The sequence below is a fragment of the Periplaneta americana genome, chromosome 12, assembly GCF_040183065.1.
Source record: "Periplaneta americana isolate PAMFEO1 chromosome 12, P.americana_PAMFEO1_priV1, whole genome shotgun sequence".
Classification (NCBI taxonomy): Eukaryota; Metazoa; Arthropoda; class Insecta; order Blattodea; family Blattidae; genus Periplaneta; species Periplaneta americana.
This window is the reverse complement of record NC_091128.1, coordinates 99519332-99542045: the sequence shown is the minus strand read 5'-3', so window position 1 is coordinate 99542045 and position 22714 is coordinate 99519332. Positions and strand designations below refer to the sequence as shown.

General features: G+C 38.4%; 1 protein-coding gene across 1 annotated transcript in view; it reads right to left on the bottom strand.

Moving 5' to 3' along the window:
- Nucleotides 1–10577: 10577 nt before the first annotated feature.
- The window catches only part of LOC138709971 (collagen alpha-2(IV) chain-like), a 65628-nt gene continuing 53491 nt past the window's right edge, over nucleotides 10578–22714 (bottom strand). The window contains exons 9-10 of the mRNA XM_069840653.1: nucleotides 20984–21190; nucleotides 10578–13937 (exon numbers count right to left, since the gene is read on the bottom strand). Of these exons, the coding sequence (XP_069696754.1) occupies nucleotides 12256–13937; nucleotides 20984–21190 (1889 nt within the window). The 3' untranslated portion in view covers nucleotides 10578–12255. The remainder of the gene's footprint in view (nucleotides 13938–20983; nucleotides 21191–22714) is intronic.

The window sequence follows — 22714 nt, the reverse complement described above, 5'->3', positions numbered from 1 at the left end:
TGAAAAAATAAACATTCATTATGCCCTCTGAAACTTATACCTTGCTTAGCTAAGTACAACAAAATGTCAATTATATAAAATAAATATTGTCGGTTTTGTCAACAAGATCCTAAGATCCTTGCTTGAAGCAGAGAGCTGTGCCATCACTGATTCTGTAGAATGCTTCATATTTGTCCACTTCGCCATTTGTTATTTCTTGTATGGATACTATGATGTTTTTCACACGACTTAGTTTATACATTCCATCTTCTACATGGCTGCAATATTTTGTCTGGGTGCATGTAATATTTAACTTATTATAATTTTATTGACAGCGTCCGAGTCTTAACATACAACTCGGCAACGTTGCTTAAGTGCGAATGGCTCGCGTTATTTTGGGTATAACTAAAGCCCTGACTCCAAGAACTAAGTCGCATGAAAAGAGGTATGTACAGGGACGGCGCCAGGATTTTTAATCTGGGGGGGGGGGAGGCAAAGGTGGGGCGAAACATTAGCTTGGAGGGGCTATGTTAAAATTATTTTGCTAAGTGTTAATGTTGTAATGAGGCAATTATTCTCGTTTGAAAAATGTCCATGCATGTTCGTGTATCACAGTCGTTGTGTTACGTGTGTCCCGTGTTTTTCTTGTAGAATTTGTACATAAATAAAAATGTTGTTCATATAAGAAGTTAATTGTTATGTGATGTGTCTCACTTCTACATTTATGAAACATTAAAAAATGAAATGGTTTTGAAGAAATATAAACAAATGTCCATTTGAGCGTGACACACGAACTCTCAACCTTTCTATGTAATAATTGTAATCAAGCACGAAATAATCATTGTATTACAGTTTCTGTGCATTATGATTATTAACAAAGATCAGAACTTTATTATTAATTGAATTTAACATACAGAAGTGATGATTTATTTGCTTTAAATGTGCATTCAAATATGTGATTTCTAATAGATAATTTCGCGCTCTTAAACCACAGACTTCTTTGAGCTTTTTCTCCCATATACGTGTTGTTGCACAATCAGTGTTATCAGATTTAAAAAAATCGGATCATAACAAAAAAATGACATATAACAAGCAGAGATTCTTGAGATTTTTATCTTTCGTGAAAATGTCGTATTTTCATGGAATGACCCGATGGGAAGACAGAGTAGGAAAATATATTACAAATTGAAGGAGATTGACAATAAATAGATAAGCCTGGAAAAAACATCCCTAGAAGGCCGAGGTCCACATAAAGCTGCAAGTCCAGAAATGATAGCGAAGATTATAATGAAGAAGATCCGTTGTGCGAATGAGAAGACAGGATTAACAGAAAGGAGTTTTTATTCAAATATAGTCTTTCAGGTGAAGCTCCCTGTAAAGCAGATTTGAATAATTTCAAGGGAAAAATTGTTCCGGAGCCGGGTATCGATCCCGGGACCTCTGGTTGAACGTACCAGCGCTCTACCACTGAGCTACCCGGGAACTCCACCCGACACCGTCTCAATTTTTCCCTTCATATCCACACAACTCGCGTGGGCTGACGAAACGCCAGAGACCCACGACGAGTGCACACAATCTCTGTGTGACTTGGAATTGTGGTTTTCTGTTAACGTACACAGTAACGTATATATTATGCAAATATAGTCTTTCAGGTGAAGCTAATATATACGTTACTGTGTACGTTAACAGAAAACCACAATTCCAAGTCACACAGAGATTGTGTGCACTCGTCGTGGGTCTCTGGCGTTTCGTCAGCCCACGCGAGTTGTGTGGATATAAAGGGAAAAATTGAGACGGTGTCGGGTGGAGTTCCCGGGTAGCTCAGTGGTAGAGCGCTGGTACGTTCAACCAGAGGTCCCGGGATCGATACCCGGCCCCGGAACAATTTTTCCCTTGAAATTATTCAGGAGTTTTTATTGTTTACTAGACAAAGGATCGAAGATTGAAAATCCGCATGTAACATAGTGCGACAGAATAGTACTATAGGCAATGCAATCAAGGACCTACCGGTAGTCAAGGATCTGTATAAAAATCGAGAAGCCTGAAAACACTGACAAATGTGATAGTCCATAAAATTTGTAACGTAATTGTGTATTTTTCTGAAAACGAAGCCAGTAAAAAGTTTAAAAATTGAAAACAATTTCTTATATGACTACAATGCCTTCTGAATATACACAGAGCAGGTACTAATCAAGTTACCGCGAAAGCTTCAAGTTTTGCATAAAATACTTCTCCTATACCGGTACTTCACTTAACGAGGATTTAATCATTTATTAGCATGCGACTGAAACGCGAAAGTCCTTAACATCTGAATGTGTTTCGTTCAATAATTTCTTATCACATAGTTTAGATTGAGTGTAAACCTAAATATGATTAAACTGAATAAAAAGTTTTATAAAACAGTTTTGTTACGTAAGACATAGACTATATATTTAATATTTAATTTTGGTTGCCAGTATTTATGACCTGCTATTATTTTAATCTCTTTTGTTTCATTTTCTGTCAGATATGGGTCATTTCAGATTATTTCGAACTGTTAATGACTTCACTATATTATATTATATAATTGAATTCAATTGGAGCACATACAGGGTGTATCTATATATGTGTCCATAAATGTGGGAACGTATTCCTGACACCAAACCATAACAAAAAGTTCATATGAACACGGGTCCGCAAACCCTTCGTTAGGGAGATATGAAAGGAATTTCCTGTAGTGACCCCTGATTATGTAATTCACCTCAAACTTGCATTTTTCCCACTTTCTTCATTACAGTTGGTCATGACATTTGTTTTGTTTTGTCTGATTGTCTTTTGTTCAGTTTCGTGTTATTCACAGTAACATTAATCACATCACAAGATGTATTCAGTGAGAGAAATGACGGATATGCACTACATTTATGGCCTAGCAGATGGGAATACGGTAGCAGCACGTCAACTTTATGCAGAAAGGTATCCTGCATGTCAAACAAAAGGCAACCAGACAAAACAGAACAAATGTCATGACCAACTGTAATGAAGAAAGTGGGAAAAATGCATGTTTTCATAACTCCCTAACGAAGGGTTTGCGGACCCACGTTCATATGAACTTTCTGTTATGGTTTGGTATCAGGAATATGCCCCCACATTTATGGACACATATATAGATACACCCTGTATTACAGACCAGAAACTACATAATCTTTCGACAGATTTATTGGAATCAGTTATCTCTGATTTCAGAAAGATGATTTATGAAGTGTCTTCTGAGTAAGGAATTTGTCAGTAATTTTGCTCTGGAAATATCCGTGATAAAAGTTCACATTTCTTCTCATAACAGTAGAATTTCATATGAAACCATAATACGAAATGGGCACAATAGGGCTCGTGATTACATCCTTAATCATTATGATTATGCGTTCAATTTCCCCGGAAGTGCAATCAATAGTTGATAAGCAAACATCGATAACCTTACCACTCGTTACTGACAGTGATAGATTGAGGTGATGAGCTTTTCTCCGTTACCATGCTGCTACCCAATCTGTGAACTTCGCGAAGTGTTTAATTTACTTGAAGGTTTTACTTAGCACTTAGTGGAGTAGTGTTAGCAGAGGGCACTTTTTAAAGTTGAATAACGTTATTGTTCGGGGGTCACTAGGATGAAACGGACAAATTTTCGTGTAACACTGACACAACTCCATGTTTGGATGCAAATAAATAAATAAATAAATAAATAAATAAATAAATAAATAAATAAATAAATAAATAAATAAATAAATAAATAAATAAATAAATAAATAAATAAATAAATAAATAAACTTAATAGCTGACATATAAACATGTTATATGTAAATGAGAGAATAAAAACTGATCTCGAAAAAAATGTTCATTTTATTCCCAAAATTTTCCTAATTTTATCGACTTTCAACAGCCCGTCAAAGCTGAAACGTAAAAGATGGAACAGGACATATTGCAAGTGAAATACACTATCAAATGAGACTTTTTAAAAAATGCAGTTCATTTTGATCCACATCTTAAGATTTAAGAGTTAGGAACATTTTTGTTTGCCTTACATAGAGCCCAATCGCAAACTCGTGGCACCAACATGCGCGAACTTCTTTCTGAGGCTTCGGAGTGGGGGGTTCTGTGTGCGGGCGACTGCTTACTGTTCAAACACTTCTCCAGCAAGACTCTTGGGCGAGTCCATGAAAGTAGATGTCAATTCGTCTTTCGCGCAGATGCCACGAGTTTCCGATCGGGCTCTAACTGCTTTTCTAGCAGCAACCTTAATAACTGCAAGTGTATGACGTCACGCAGAAATAAACATACTTACAGGAAGCAGTCTCGTAGAATATGTGACGAATAGGAAGAGAAAACGTCAGCTACCACAGGTCTATCAAGTACAACCTATCAGCTCAACTCACTGACGTAACTCATGGATAAAGATAAAGATAGCCTATTGTGTCCCATGAAGAGCAAAAGCCTCCTTAAATAAGGGAAAGCTCTACTTGCCTAACGTGGTGAGCTAGTTCACGTTAGACGTGATATTTAAATCTGGTAACTTGAATTTCTTTAATAATGATGCTCTCACTGCCTTTCACAACTTCCTGTCTATGCACAAATGTCTCTCGAGTAGTTTCCACTTTCTTCTGTCTCTTGCCTCTCTGGACCATTGTTGACCTGCTTGTTCTTTGAAGAAGTCTGCCCATCTGCGCCGAGGTCTGCCTTGAAGTCTCCTTCCTATACGGGGGTCCCACATGGTAGCTCGGTATGCCCATCTGTCGCCTGGTAGCCTGGCCACGTGTCCATCCCATTTCCATTTGGATGTAATGGCTGCATATGTGATGTCCTGTGTATCTGCTAGTTGGTACAGTGTCGCATTTGGGATTTTCTCCTTCAGTGATACGCCCATAATTTTGCGCATCATTTTCCTTTGACACGTTTGTAGCTTGGTCCTGTGTTCTCCTGTTAGCGACCATGTTTGGCATCCATAAAGTAATACAGGATAAACACAGATCTCCAGTGCCTGTATTTTAGTTTTTCTGCTTAAGGTTTTATCAAGCAGAATGAATTTAAGGGCCCAAAATGCCTTCCAGGACAGGGAGATCCTTCTATTTATTTCCTTTTCTGTTCTGTCCTTGAAAGAGATTAGTTGTCCCAGATAAGTGTAGGTATTCTCATGAATAGGTGGCATAAATACTTTGGGTGTCGGTGCTATACATAAATAAAGTTATGCAAATCTGGCTTCCAGGTATAGCTCCCTGAGAAGCTGATTTGAATAATTTCAAGAGAAAAATTGTTCCGGAGCCGAATATCGAACCGGGAATCTTTGGCTGAGCGCGCCAACGCTCTATCGACTGAGCTACCCAGGAAATGTACCAGACAACTATTCGATACCCGACCCCGGGACATTTTTCCTTGAAATTATTGAAATCAGCTTCACAGGGAGCTATACCTGAAAGCCAGATTTGCATAATATACGTCACTGTTCGTTAAAATAAAACCACAATTCAAGTCACATAAAGTTTGTGTGCACTCAATGTTGGGTGTTTGACGGAAGAGGGCACTTGAGGTATGTGGATATAAATGGAAAAATGAGCCGGTATCTGATATAGTTCCTGGGTAGCTCTATCAGTAGAGCGTTGGGCGCTCAGCCAAAGGTCCCGGGTTCGATACCCGGCCCCGAAACAATTTTTTTTTCCTTGAAATTATTCATAAATAAAGTTGTTTTAATTCTAAACCTGTTACCGAATATTAATCTGGAACCAAGGTTCCATAATAATGTTTTTCCTTTGGTATGACAGGACAGGCACGAAGGCTAGCACTGAAGCCTTTACCGAATTTATTGTGTTTTATCCCTGATGTAATGGGAACTCTTTTTTTTTAAGTCTGAATAGTCACGTTTTGTAACTATGGCAACTCGACTGTGTGATGCTATCTTCCAATTTAGTATACTACACATGTCAAGGTTGCGGCAGAGTTCCTAGAGCAGCCTTGCCAGATAACAGCGCACGTCTAGGAAGTTGAGGAAAGGGACTAGGCCTTATAGAATATTCGGACCTTTGCAGTACAGCGCTTATGGAGTGCGTCGTTGCAACGTCAACTGCAGAAGATTACGCGCAAGAGTGGCTTAAGCGAAACGTCACAACTACATAAGCTTTCTATGAAACGTTTCTTCTTAATTTGAGAATTCATTTTACACTCTGATATCATATAGGCCTATATCTTATTTTATCTACCACAAGTTTTACTTTAAGAAACTCTACGCACAAGCACTAACACACACACACACACACACACACACACACACATACACACACAAAATTACTATCCTTACTTGTATATAATTGGAAATATTACACTATAAAATTACTTATGATCGTCAATGCACGTGACCGTCTCAAAATTGAAAAGTATATAACTCCGTGATCTCCATGAGGGAAAATTCGAATGTGTATGTGTTGTACGATGGCTGCAAGAGCTATCTCGTCGCGTCAAAACGAAACAGAACAGATATCCAGCCTTTCCTAAATCATAAATCTGGAACTAAATGAGCTACAGACTTGGGATTTGTTTCAAAAATAACTTTCATCTTCAAAGGACATTTCTCCCGCTTTGATCTCATGTATAGACAACATCGAAAAAGGTTTTCCGCTGGCTGACTTTTTCGTGTAAAAATTTCTGACTATGACTAAAAAGGAAGACATTCTGCATTTTTTATCATTCAAATGTAGATTTAAACTTACGTATGTGGAGAGTGAATGTTTCTTTACCAACAGTAAAAAGGCAAAGTTTCTAACGGATTTAATATAGGAATTATGACGAGATATGTTTCGTCTAGCGAAGATTTTGCATTTGGGGTAAATTTTCATTATATTGACATTTTAACCCTTAATTACATCGTAAGATATTTTTCATTAACGCCAACAGATGCAGCTTCAAATTCTCTACGTAACTATATATATATATTCATGTGTTTTAATCGATTACTATATATTTACGGAAATATGGCAACCTCGTTACATTAGAAAATAATAGTGCTTATGGTGAAATTCATGAGAAGGAAAGAGACGAATAGTTTCAATTCTTTGTTCTACTGCAATTTAAGGTCCGAATACTCTCTACCAGAGGTCTCCAAAAAGCGTATCGTCTTTCGTGCTCTCGATGCTTCCCGCCGAACACAGTGTGCCGTAAGGCTAGAGAAGGGGGAGAGACTCGTACCTCAACAGATAGGAAGCGATCAGTGGGAGATCGCGGCAACGGTCTGCTTATGTTTACAAATAATATCAAAATAATAAGAAATATCATACGTTTGTATATTATTTTGACATATATGAAGCTGGAGCCCCGTCTGTTGCTATTGACACAAGCCATTGCAAATTCAACCTCTTCTGTTCTATGGTGCCTTTCAGTGCCTGGAAAAGATCTTCTAGATTTGTATTTTGTAATTACATCTAGAAGACATTCAGACACAGTAAAATGTTCATTAACTCCTCGGATGAAAATGGCTAGGTGAGCTTTGTCATTTCTATCTGTGCTTTCGTCCAATGCAAGTGAGTAAGCTACAAACTGGTTAATTGTGGTTTCGACTTCAGATTCAATTACATTTACAATCTTGCAATTCCTTCTCTGAACTGTAATTGGAAACAATTTAATTTTCTTAAACTTTGACTTTGTTCTGGACACAGTATTTTAGTAACGTTCTGTATGCACGATTTTACAAATGACGCTTCTGTAAAGGGCTTCATTGATTTTCCAATATTCCAAGTTAGAACATAGCTAGCAAGAAGCTTTTTTTGTTTAAGACTGAGGACACGTGTGTGATTTGTGTTTGTATTTTCTTATTTTATATTTATCAAAATATTTGTAGGCCTACGCACTTCAGCTAAAATTAAACGAAAAACTATATGTTTGTCATGCGGAACTGAATGTAAACTTATTGTAATATACTGATTATTATGTATAACCAACAATTATACAGATAGCCCCAAAATAAATTATTTTCCACTTGTCCAACATGCCTGTATTTGTATGATATTCTTTGTGAAGAGTCGAGTATTGTCTTCGCATGTTGAATTTTAACACACCCTTAAATTTTTTCGAACAAATTAAGCATTTCACATTCTCTCCACTAACACAAAAATATTTCTCTTCCTATTCATCCTTGAATGTACTACATCCATGATTAGAAGACATTGTGAAACATTGGAACACTCCGACCAACACAATGATAATGGCAGTCCGCCACTGCTCTTCGTTTGCGCATAAACATTGAGTATAGTACAGGTGGAGATGGGTGAGGCGGAGCGCGCTCGTTACGTACTGGCTTCGGTTCCGTTCAGGGGCTTACTCGCAAGTACCGGTACGCTTTTGGAGACGTCTGCTCTCTACTTATCCAGAGAGAAACTCTCTCGTCAACGTCTGCTTTGTGCATCACAGATTCCATCACAAGGATGTTGGGGATCGAACACGTACCGCCCAAATAGAATACCAGTATGCTAGTGCTGAACCACAGACGCGGCTGGCTAGTCGAGCTAGAAAGTGATCGCTGAATTGTGGGATAACTTATATTGTCTCTTTTAGAAAGAAATTACCTCAAAATATAATTTAAGAATCTTTTAGTAAATCAAAACCCTCTGCAACGTATGCTGTGTCTGCAACGAATTCCATCACGACCGGACCGTGAAGCGAATCCGAGTCTTCTGGATGGAAGACCTGCAAGCTATACTCGTGTTTTTGAAAGATGGGACATGGCAGTTAAACGGCCGAGCTTGGAACTACAGTGCTGTGTTGCCAATATGGACTACCACGCTGCCCGCTAGCAATTGACGTTAAGATCGCTCATGTTAAAATATTCGTTGACAATTGACGCGAAGGTATGAAAACAATACAAAAATCAACCGAGAATCAAAGACGAAACTTACCAATGCTAACATTGTGTGCACAATAAATGTCGCCAAGAGAGCTATTAAGCACTCGTCACGTAGGAACGGGAAGTTTGGCAACTCAACCGTTGTTACCATGGCAACAGACCTACCACACTATGTGACATTCAGTTGTTTTTCCATCGCAACGCTCCTGTCATGTCCCATCTTTCAAAAAAAGAAGTAACTTATAGTGCTGAGCTACAGCGTGACATTCGAATTCCTACGTCACGCTGAATGAACCACTTCCGTAACTAAAATAATGTAAACAACAGGAAACAATTAAGGGCAATCGTGAAGTAATTGATTTTTTATTAATCACTGCTGCTTTACAATCTGTTCCCAAAGGTACATTCAGTAAATGTGTTGCAAGACTGGACAAGAAAATCTAAGAGTTGTTAGACAACACTCTAGTTATTGTTCACAAAACGAAATGTCAAATCAAGAATGTGATGGCGCTTGAGGCGATATTGTTCAGTAAGTTGAATGGCCAGAGGATTTGAAGTAAGTTGAGTCACCACTCGCCGCTGATAGCGACAACTGTAGAAGGTGATTTCTTCCTTGATGGTGAGGATTCCCAGGTCACGGTGTAAGTTAATATTAGATACTAACCATGGTGCACTGGATATACAGAGAAGAGAGTTAGCTTCGAATCTTCTTAAAATATCTATCTATGTTGCAATTGCTGGCAGAACCCCACAATTGTATTCCATATGTCCATATCGGTCTACAGTAATTACTGTTTTATACAGAGTGATTCAGTGACTATGTTACAAACGCTTATGGATGATAGAGGAGACAATTATGAACAACTTTCGTATAGGAACCTATTCCGGAAACATTCTGTTTGGTAGTTACAAGCCTAGATATGTTAGTCAGTGTAACCAGCTAGAATCGAACTCAAGGCAGAAGTTTTGTTGCAGACAACTCGTTCCTCCAAACCTTGGTGATTTCTCATAAACATGGTATAAGCTAGTTGGCATCGTAAATGATATTTTGACTGATTAAATCTTGCAACTTGCTTATATGCATTTCATTTATGGAAGAGTAAAAGACAACATAACATATCTAGGCTTGTAACTACCAAACGGAATGTTTCCGGACATAGGTTCCTATATGAAAGTTGTTCATAATTGTCTCCTCTACCATCCATAAGCGTTTGTAACATAGTCACTGAATCACCTGTAGATAATAATTTTGTTGTACAGGGATTGTTGAGAGCGCTTATTTAACAGCCAAGCTAGCCGATTGAACTAGAGTTTAGCTTCCATTCTCTTTGCTTTGACATGATGTTTCCATGTTAGCCATTCATCTAAATGCAGGCCAAGGTATTTTACAGTAAAGTTGTGGCTTGAAAAAGTTCTATATTGTCTATACTCCGTTTCTGAAATCTGTAGAGTAAGTCGACGCATTTGGATAGATCTGATGACAAGCGAATGGACGGAGCCCGTCATGCAGGGGTGTGTTGCGGGCTACATCGGCCCACGGCCGCTAAGGGGTACGATGCGCGTAGCAGAAAGTGATAAATAATTGTAAGTAGCATTTTAGATTTTCGTCTTCAAGTAACGCTTTTCTCCAGAGCGATCACTGACCTGGTCCCCTCCGCTCACCACTTGTGCAAAGGACTTCTTTCGTCTCCTATACTCTACAGACTTAAAAAACGGAATTTAAGAAGTATTAATCATGTAAAAAATGTTTCTATAATAATAAAATATTTATTTCAACAACATTCAGTGTAAACAGAATTATTCGTTCCCATGACATATGATTGCTTCATATACGAGCCAATTTTAATGAAGACGATAAGGCAAGAATAATTAAGGCGTTCTATGAAACAAGAATTGAACCACAAAATGTTGAATTTGAGATACAGAGCATCAAACATTTTAGATCTGGAACGAGAGCTTTGCGCGTAACAACATTCAAATATTTCTAGAGGACACTGTGTTTGTTGGAGGGAAATAATATTTTTCCAGGAGGGAGACGTGTTACTAACGATTCAATATAATATGCAGGGAAAAACGAAATATACTGGCGTCCAAAGATACCCAACACTACTAATCGATAATGATCGGTAATTTGTTGGTGTAAGTGTGGCTTCTTTAGTTATTACTTCTATGAGTAGATGGCGAAGATAATAGTGTGCCAATCGCCCATAAATATACCCACATTATAGAATTCAATATATCATCCCCCTCTCCTGATTGTAAAACACTGGGTTTAGCTGGAAATCGCAGATATGGTCAATTATGAAAATAATTTAGGCTTAAACTACATAATCATTTTCTCCGACACTTTTTTAATCGCCTCAATAATGGTATTGAGAACTAGCGGAACTATTTCAAAGTTCGTCAATTTGTTATATCTTTGGTTCTGACTTCTCTCGTGATTAGAAAGTTCGCTTACACGACCATGATATCTTTGAACGTCAGTGTACGTGTTAAGTTCTTATTCCTGGGAACGCCTCAATTGTTTTTAGTTCTACAATAATTTGAACAGCTACGCAAGCATCGGAAATATAACTGAAGTTAATGTGATTGAATATTTTCGTCTTGAAAACTTGCAACTTTGTAATAGCTTAAAGTTGTAACGGAACTCTAGACATAGGCCTATTTACTTTTTCTGTAAAATACGAATAATATTATAACAGTCGAAGGAGCAAAGGCATAGAAATATAATCATTACTAAACAAATATTTTACTTTCCTTTAATTCTCTGCGAAACAATTTTGATTAATACATTTTATGAAAAATAACGTACATAGGAAGGTAACATTTTCATACGCAATGAGTTCATAGCTCTCATGGTTTCTATTTAAATTTCTGCGACTTCAGAATGAAGAGTAACTATTTTTTGTCAGATTTATGCGTGTGTTTTAATGGCTATTGATTACCTCAGATATATGAAAATTACAGTTTTTGTATGCAAATTTATGAAGACCTTAAGTCTGACGGAAAGAAATACTGAAATTTTCAAGACATTAGAGGTCGATAACGAAAGCTTGTAATCATGCCGAAAGAAACTTCGACGGATCCCCCGAATGAAGGTGAGCCAGACAATATTAGCTGCTTCAGATTCTGCTACTAACCAAAACAGATTAGCTCAAGTGATCATGCAATTGTACATATATGGCTCGGCCCGCCTTCGTACTTGACGGAAAGTATAGTCTGTCTCTCCCATAATATTCATAGCTGCGCTCATGCCACTGCGCAACTTCGAAGTAGAACATAGTAGGCCTACACCCTCAAGAAAGGTGCGCTCGAGGTCAAATTTAAATTATCAATTTATTAAATGTTATTTGATCATTTCTTAATATTACTGGACAAATCCGTCACCGGTATGTCGCTATTATTGTACGAGGCATCGAGGAAAATTACTGACTAATAAAAAATCCAATTGACTGGCTTCCTTCAGGAAGAAAACTTCTACTGTCATCGAAGTTACAAACTGTGAGAACATCAAGAGGCATTATATTATGACAAAAATTAACTGCCTTACTATAAACCGTAAAATACAGCTCGTTGACTATCCCAGGTGTAATTGTGATTGTTTGTTGTTGGTAGGTAATGCATTCTATGTAAAAGAACATACTGAAATCACGATCTACAAAACGCAGCACTATCTTAACCGCGTTATCTTCCTGCCAGCGATAATATGTGTAAGCCAAAATTTCTACTTTGATACCAGTTTGTATATTGTAGTGATAAAACGTATAATACACCTTTCTTCCCATTAGTTGGTTCTCTATACAATCACCTATGCCTTGATATTGACTATTCATACTATTCTTAATCAGTAAGAAGAAATTTATGTTCCACCCATTCTGAGGAGAATGGTTATGCACATCTTTAACAGCAACCCATCCAGGTACACCAGGTATTCCCGGAACTCCGCCTCCTCCGGGTATACCAGGGACTCCGCCTTCTCCGGGTATCCCAGGGACTCCGCCTTCTCCGGGTATCCCAGGAACTCCGCCTCCTCCGGGTATCCCAGGAATTCCGCCTCCTCCGGGTATCCCAGGAATTCCGCTTCCTCCGGGTATCCCAGAAACTCCGCTTCCTCCGGGTATCCCAGGAACTCCGCCTCCTCCGGGTATCCCAGGAACTCCGCTTCCTCCGGGTATCCCAGGAACTCCGCCTACTCCGGATAATCCAGGTACTCCGCTTCCTCCGGGTACTCCAGGAACTCCCGGTATTCCGTGTTCCCCAGGAACTCCCAAAAGCCCATGTTGCCCAGGTATCCCTGGAAGTCCTTGTGCTCCAGAACTTCCAGGTGCTCCAGTCTGTCCAGGTGCTCCTGGAAGCCCAGGCATTCCGGGAACTCCGGGTTGTCCTACTGGACCAGGCTGCAACAATATTATCTGTTGCGGTGTTGGAGGGGCGGGAGGTAGAAGTTGGATAGGGGTATTGGCAAAAGAGGACACAGTCGAACGTGCCGGTACTAAATTCGGCATTGCTCCAATGATCTTGACAACACTGTCGATTATTGTCACAACATTCTCTAGAGATCCCTTGCCTTTACCTTTTTTACAGTATCTCCCCATCTTTGAACCGTAATAGAAACAGCGTTCCACAATTTCCATCATGTCCAAATCTTCGTCCCTTTTGACTTCAGAAATTGTTTCACTGTCACCGAAATGTTTACGAAGTTTCGTGTAGTCATCGGATATTCCTTTTAGATCAGCGTCTCTACTTCTTACAGACCATCCATTACTTTTAACATCAGTAGCATTTTCTGCATTGTTCAATTGTTTCGACTCCATTTCATGTGTTTTATGTACATTGTTATAATCGCTGCTCGGCGCAGTGACACGTGATGTGGAGGAGTTACTTGAAGTCCCGCCATTAAAATAAAGCTGAAATTCTGTTGAATCTGACAGATTTAATTGTTTCCCTTCTGCTGTAGATTTATATTGTGGTACTGGAAATGTTTCTGTAGGATCGTTTTTGTGATGTGGAGTACGAATATTATTTTCTCTAATCATATCTATGTCAATATTTGAACTATTGTATTTCTTCATAAACGTATTATTTATGTGAGTATCGTTCTCCAAACCTGAAACATAATATGAATCATCACATGCCACTCCTGGAGCCAGGGACAAATATACGCATAAGTAGATTAGGCAGCTGCCTACGGCGGCAAATTTTCAGGGGCGGAAAATTTTTAAATAAAACCGTTTCTTCAGATGGAAAGCCACTACAGTATTAATATTTCTTAATACACGGCTCCTACAAAAACCTTTCCGGTTTCGAACACATGTAATTTATGTTCTACGAATCTGAAGTGCACACAAATAGTACCAATAGAGAGAGAAACTCAAAACGTTTAGTTCCTTACCTTAAAGATGTTCAATGTATTCTCCCCTGGTAACACGACACACATCAAGTCTATAGCCTAGTCAAGTTCCACGTAGGTACGCGTATTTTCCGACCCCCAGATTCTGAGGTTATGTCTGTTCACATTACCAGAAATATGAAAAGTGGCTTCGTCAGAAAACACCACGGAACGAATAAATTCATCATCGTTTTCAATTAAGATCTGCATACTCATGTAGAAATTTCTTCATAGCGCTTTGTCCTCTAGTTTTAGGGCTTGCAGCAACTGTAGTCGGTACTGATGAAATCGTAACCGCTTGCGAAGAATCTTGCCTTAAAATCAGTGTACCATTTACGGATTGTAGACCCACTGGGTGGATCTGCACCAGACTTTGTTCGGTAATGCCGTTTCACATTAATAACCGACTGGTTCACAAGAAAATCAAGCTTTTCTGTCCTCCATAGCAGCCATTTCGCCTCAACAATGAACAAATTTGTTTATATGCGCTGTTATGAGACAGTGTTACCAACTAGGAAAAGAATTTTGGCACAACTAAACTTTTTGAGTTTCTCTTTCCATTGGAGCCATTTTAATGCACCTCATATTCATAGAATGTAAAGTTTATGTGTCCGAAACCGGAAAGGTCGTTTGTAGGAGCCCTGTATGTTGAATTGACACGATATTTTAGATTATAAGTGTCCCCAATAGTCGATTACGGAAACGTCACTTTTTTTTTAGACAATTTGAAAGTTAGTAATTTTGAAATATATTGGCCAGATAGCCTACCATGCTTCTCACAATTTTGTGTTATGGTATGTGCTTCGAGATTTTATAGTGGTTTATATATTATTTTCAGTCAAATAACATCTATTATTCATTTGTAGCCCTATATGACTAGTTAAATGAAAAGCATGTATCTATTTTATCTGAATATTACAAAAATTAAATGCAATTCTCAGGTAACTTTAAGGTAGGTCTACTGGAAACTATAACTCGCAGATAATATTTCTTATACATGATGTTGGCAACATTGACTACAGCAGATTTATCCAAACGTTGACATTGCTCTCCGGATGTACTGTAGCATCCAGCTGCTCAACAGAACGTGCATGAGAAAAGTAAAAAACGATCTGCGCACAAACACAACTGACGATCATCTCAAGTCACGAGCTATCATCTCTATAGAGCAGCCATTTTTAACCGGGTGTTGCAAATGATCAGGTGTGCTCCGAAAAAATGAAAATAATAAAGATTGTCGTAACAAAATTGGAACAATAAATGTGAAAAGAGCAGTAAAAAAGTGAACACACAATAGTCAACTGTCAGCGAAAGTGACACAAGTTAAGATTCAGTAAACATATGTAGGGTGCGATCGACAGAGGAGAGAATAACTGACGCGTAACCAGGGCTGCCAGATCAGTAAAGTTAGAATATCGTACAAACCTTGAACTGAATTTCAATTTAAGGGAGGGGGCACTACGACACAACACTGCGGCCATATTAGATCTAATTGATCTATTAGACCAGGCCTACACAAGGTTTGCGCTCTCCGAGCCGGCTCACAGCTCATGAGCGGAATGCAGATATTAGCTGCGCTCTGTATAAGGGTGGACTGGAAGAAGGGGTGATCTCGTACAAAATATACACAAAAGGAAGTACTATTACGAGTGCTTATGAAATGAATTCCCGTTCAGTGTTTGCAAGACTATATTAATTAATAAAGAAATATTTATTTTACAGAAGTAATATAAATTCTATAGCTACTTAAATGTACAATATCATTTTGTTATATTTTTATTTATCAGTACATAAAAACGAGGTTTTATGCTGTTGGCAGCTGAAAGGAACAGTAGCCTACTGATCATAATGAAACATCAGTTACAGATGTGCGATGTCTGCCTTTATTAAAGTTGATTATAGAAAACAGTTGCTCACAAATATAAATGTTGAGCCAAACGTAGCAATCATTTTCACAGCCAGCCTGTGTAGTCGTGGACATTATTGTTAATGTTTAGTCTTGTAAACTCAACCAGGCTAGTAGTATTATTCAAACGATCTTTAGCCCTTAGGTCACATTGAAGATCAATAAGTTCGAGCTGTAAATCGTTAAATGTTAAATGTTATGTTCCGTCTTTTAGATTCCTCCGTACTGTACTGTAAGCAACGTGAAACAATTACTGAGAATAGGCCTACACATTGCACTCCACTAGATAGCTGAGTGATCGTTTCCCTCTCCTGCAAGTCTATGTCATTCTGACGTATCTTCCTGTCCGTTTCGGCGAGCGGCAAACACCGCTCTCCCGCTCTTGAGCGCTGTTTGTGCAGGCCTGTATTAGATGAGCTCCCAAACCTATACCGGCTGACCAAACTGAAGTTCGATGCGTATCCAGGTTCCTAACAAACAACCCCAATCGTTTCTCTCCACGCGTCGCCTGCCGACGTTCGGGAATGCTCTGGAATGATTACGGAATGGAGAAATGTTGACGGAATGACGTAGATGCCGAATATAGGGAAACGGGAGAACTCCGAGAAAAACCCCAACTGCAACTTTTTCTCTACAAGTGTCATTATGAACCAACTTTAAAAAATATCTTATTTTATTTATTTTATGAAAGAAAACTCTCTCCTAGTTAGGAACCACTGGTTTAGATTATGAGTGGGCCTCGGGATTATAATTATAACTTTAGAGTGCCAAAAAAAGGTTGAAAAACGCTGCTATAGGTAGAGGGCAACATTTTGGAAAAAATGGACTTGTCCAAAATCACTTATCACTCTTATCAGTTTGCTCACAAGAAGGAAAGGTGAAAGATGTTAGAAAGGTGATACTGTATATTATAATTTCCAAATTCCAATTCTCTCCTTAAAATCAATACTGAATTCATAAGCCTTGTTTTGATGTAGAATACATCTTTCCCCGAACCCAGTATGGGCACTCTTTCCAAGATAAGTGGTGAAACAAAAGAAATGATAAAATGTAAAATTCTTACTGTAACAACATTATGAATCACAGCAAACTGCTAAAGATATTAGCAGATAGGCCATGAACCAATGTAACTAGTGTAACCAATTAATATTTGAGGAGAAAAATTCGCTCCGGCGCCGGGGATCGAACCCGGGTCCTTGGTTCTACGTACCAAGCGCTCTGACCACTGAGCTACACCGAATCCAATCCACAGCACCGGATCGACTCTCCTTCAATGTTTCCCTTTGTGGCCTGATTCCAAGTTAGGCATAGGCCTATATGTTGACGTATATGTCGTATGTCAACTGTCATTATACTAGGGGCGCACTCAGCTGAGTGATTTGTTTGGCCGGGAATCCGCAGTTAAGTGCACAGTAATCTGTACAGATATATGTTATCCGGTGCTGTGGATTGGATTTGGCGTAGCTCAGTGGTCAGAGCGCTCGATACGTAGAACCAAGGACCCGGGTTCGATCCCCGGCGCCGGAGCGAATTTTTCTCCTCAAATATTAATTGTAAATATTACAGATATTATTCTGTAGGACAAATTAATACATTTATAATAGTGTAATCAAGTCTAATGTTCTTCACCTGACATAATTAGGAACATTAAATCCAGACGTTTGAGATGGGCAGGGCATGTAGCACGTATGGGCGAATCCAGAAATGCATATAGAGTGTTAGTTGGGAGACCGGAGGGAAAAAGACCTTTAGGGAGGCCGAGACGTAGATGGGAGGATAATATTAAAATGGATTTGAGGGAGGTGGGGTATGATGATAGAGACTGGATTAATCTTGCTCAGGATAGGGACCGCTGGCTTATGTGAGGGCGGCAATGAACCTTCGGGTTCCTTAAAAGCCATTTGTAAGTAAGTAAGTAAGTAAATCAAGTCTAATGATGGCATATTCCCTCACTACGGACATGAGAATAATAGCAGAAAAGAAAACTTTGGGAACTGAAGTTTCTGAGATACATTGCTGAATACACACAGATGACCAGACGTAAGTGCAAGTTTGAACCAATAAATTATTGAGATTTGCGATAAATTAATTAGTTTAGGAAATTGTATATTTATTATGTATAACTAATTTTTATAGAGATCATTTTTTAAATTATTAAGTTTGTACTTTTGTGAACTAATATCGATAAACACAGATGAAGTTCGTTGGACATCAGAATAAAACAATGCGTATACTTCGCATTCAAATTGGAACAAGCGTAATGTACTAACACAAGATATTGAAATTATACAGGTATAAATATAACGAATTTCAAATCAACGTGATTTCGATAAATTTTGGACAACCACGAAGAAAGTAGGACTACTTATGACATGAAACAGAATGTAGATTTCTCTCTCGGCCACGCTGGTATGTCACGATTTTCACATTTCACTTATTCTACACCAACGATCGTCAGCACTCGCTGAAATGGGTACCGGGTAAGAAGTGTATTGCAATATGAACCGTCGTGCAGAAGGGAGAGGGAGGAAGCATACTCGTCAGCAGAGACGCTAGCCCGAGGGTGCACTGTACTGATGACCGCTACTCTACACCATTCTTTTGTACACTACGAGAGCCTTTAATTTATCGTTATTCATCCTAACATTACAAACGTGGTTCATGGCTCTAGTGCCGAGAAGCTGGACTACTAAGTCCTACAGAGAATATCCAGAATACACCACAGTCGGTGGATCTACATTATTCAGGCCTACATAAAACTGAGTGTCATACTGTGGCGAATAATAGGCCTACAGAGAATATCCAGAATACACCACAGTCGGTGGATCTACATTATTCAGGCCTACATAAAACTGAGTGTCATACTGTGGCGAATAATAGGCCTACAGCCAATAGTGGGGCGTGTGGTTTATGAGCCAGGCGTTTCTGATATAGTATCAGCAATAATGACGCGGAATCAATTAGACCTACTTAATTTTATCTCGATGACTTAAAGAAAGATGACAGTAATCCTATTTCTGACGATCCTACAAGATGGATAATTAATTAATCTTTTCCCAGTTATATCGCTAAATGAAGTTACGTCTCTCAAAATATGGACAGTGATTTTAAAAATTCACGCAGACAACATGTCGACTTTCTGAGGTATACTTAAATAAAAGTTTGTTTTACAGAACCGAAGATAGTGTTAGTTCTCTCCATTAACATCTTGTGGTAATTGATTTTTTAAATTTTAAACCTAAATTCTTTTCAATAGTAGGCTAGGCATACAAGAAACACTGCGGTAGAAGATTCCGCATCTCGTAGAGAAATATGCATTTTTTTAAGTAGTCGGAATAACTACGAAATAATAGCCACGATAGAACAACAATACTTTCTGACACACAATAACGAAGACTAAACTCTTCCGAACAAAACAGCTGGCTACCACGTGCTCGCTATGAAACAGTCGTCAACGCCAACCTGTCACCATGGACCCTGGTTGGCTGGTTTGAGCTGTTACCATGTTGATGCCTGGAAGCCGCTGAACTGTCAGTAGCTTTCTAGTTTTGTATAGGTCGTAGGACTTTCTTCTAAAATTTCACAGGGCGTTACGTTATTGCCGGACAATTAATTATCCATGCTCTTGACGTCATTACCAGTCCACAATAATCGCTTCCGCAGAACTTCCAAACTGTACTTAGATCTTTAAAACTACTGTACGTACATTACGGGAATAATCCTACTAGGCCTGCTGCTACTGCTACTAATAATAAAGGTTCACTATTCAGCTATGATTTGCCGATTCCTGTAGCTAATTTGTTACCATCTCTTTTCAAGGAATGAGTTCTATTGTGAGGATTTTGAACCAACAGTAGCTGGACTCTCTGACCACGTGGTCAGCATGGCGCAAGGTCACCGCTTAACATAGGAAGAATGAGGCAAGGAACAAAATATCTTGCTCTAGTAGACCTATAGAGAAATACAACTTCAATTTCAAACCACGTTCTTTGAATTTCTAGTCAGATATGCTACCGGTACAAACTGAGCCTTAACAACGGAAACCATCAATTGCAGAATTACTAATTAGAAATTGAGGAAGGCAAATTTTTGTGTGTTTTTAAGTACAAATATTATTTAATTTACAATTTCAACTTCCTACAACGACTGGAATCCGCATAGCCAGAAGAATAATTCGAAAATACTGAAGCTAGAACCAGCAAAATATTTAATTTTAACTTTGACTCGACCTTTCTGCACCATAACCGTAGCTAAAACCACAATAACTACCAGAGCCGCCACAACCACAATAATAATCACAGCTACCATAACAACAATAAACACCCAAGTCATTAGTCACGATAATCACCACAACCGCCATAATCACAATCACATCTGCCAAAACCACAATCACTATGATCACCAGTCACCAAAACCACAACACTACGTCAACCAAAACTACAATAATTACCACATCAATCATAACTACAATAATCACCAGATTCATCACAATTACAATAATTATCATAGTCACCACAACTGCATTAACAACCAAAACTACAATAATTACCACATCAATCATAACTACAATAATCACCAGATCCATCGCAATTACAATAATTATCATAGTCATCACAACTGCATTAACCATAGCCACTACAGCAAAAGTAATCACCACACAAGCCACAACCACAATAATCATTATAGTCCCAACCATAATAACAACCACGACAGCCAAATTGGCCACTACAGACGCCCTAACGACAATAAATATTACAAAAGCCATTATCACAATAACTAAAGCCACCACAATCACAATAGTCACCAGACCCATCACAGTCACAGTAATCACCAAAGAAGCCACAACCTCAATAATCACCAAGGCCATCATAAACAATGGTCATCAGAGCCACAAAAACCATAATAATCACCAAAGACACCATAAACACAATGCTCATCAGAGCCATCACCACCACAACAATCACCATAGCTGCCACATCCATAATAATCACCACAACAGCCACTATCACAATCACCAGAGCCGCCACAACCGCACTTGTCACCACAACCACAATAATCACGACAGCTGACACAAGCAATAATCACCACATCCTACAAAACATCAACATTCACCAGAACCACCACAAATACTATGATCACCAGCCATCGCAGCCACAGTAATCACCAAAGAGAGTAGATGGGGTACGTTATCAGTGGATACAAGTTTACTATACCCAGACCTTTGTCTACGTCACGAGGTGGGGGAAGGGGTCTTACCTACAAGGTACAGTCATTGTACGTACAGAGCTCTCTGATGCTATATGTGCTGTCTTAGATAGTTTTCAGTACCTGTGCATTTCCTGGCGTATTTGAATTTCCTGTCTTCTTCATATTCTTCTTTATTGGTCCTTCTACACTATTTCCTGTATTTACTTTTTTCCTATCGCAGTCCTTCTAATTAGTTCTACTTGTGTTTACCGTAAGTGCAAATTATTTATTTGCCTTTACATTACAACATAGTTTACGATATGCGGAAAAAAAAGAAACCTCGGCATGTACAATTGCAGCGATTTGTTGAGGAGTTCGGATCGCAGCACTTTTCCACGGATGGTGAAAAACTTACATGCATGGTATGTAAAGTCGATCTACAGGAGAACAAGAGATACCATGTACAAAAACACTACAACTCTAAAAGACACAAGGAATGTTTTAAGTTGTTGAATTTGAAGAAAGTCGAAGCTATTCCCACGAGTTCAAATATGGAATGTGATTTTTACCAAGACTTGGGCCACATGTTCGTTACGGCAAATATTCCATTAAAAAAACTGAAACACTCATGTGTCAGATCATTTTTGCAAAAATATACAGATAGAACACTATCCCGACAATCTACTCTGCGTACGGGTTATTTAGCAAAATGTTATGAAGGTGTCTTACGTGTAATTAGAGAAACATTAAAAGATGAAAAATTGTGGGTATCTATAGACGAAACGACAAATATTGCAAACAGATCCATTGCTAATATTATTGTTGGGGCACTTAAAACTGAATGTGTGGGCAAAATGTTTCTATTGACATCCGAAGAAGTAGAGAAAGTAAATCATATTACCATTGCAGCTCTGTTTGAAACATCAATGCGATTATTGTGGTCTGACGAAATGAAAGTAGAAAAGCTCTGTTTGAAAAATCAATGCGATTATTGTGGTCTGACGGAATGAAAGCAGAAAAGCTCTGTTTGAAAAATCAATGCGATTATTGTGGTCTGACGAAATGAAAGCAGAAAAGCTCTGTTTGAAAAATCAATGCGATTATTGTAGTCTGATGACTTGAAAGCAGAAAAGCTTAATGAAGTATATTGTCGTGCACTGTAACAAATGCAGTCATAAAGAAGAGCAAAGTAGTACAAAGTAAAATACTATGTTTTCTATGTTGTATTTATATACAATATATTGTTCTTATGTAGCTACATTAATATCATGTAACACAGAACTATGTATGTTGTAATTTTAAATGTTAAATATAAACAATAGGTTATTTAATATTACAAAGTGAAATTACTGAATAGTAAAGATAATTTGCTGCAGGAACTGTACTCCAGTCGTCGTTATTG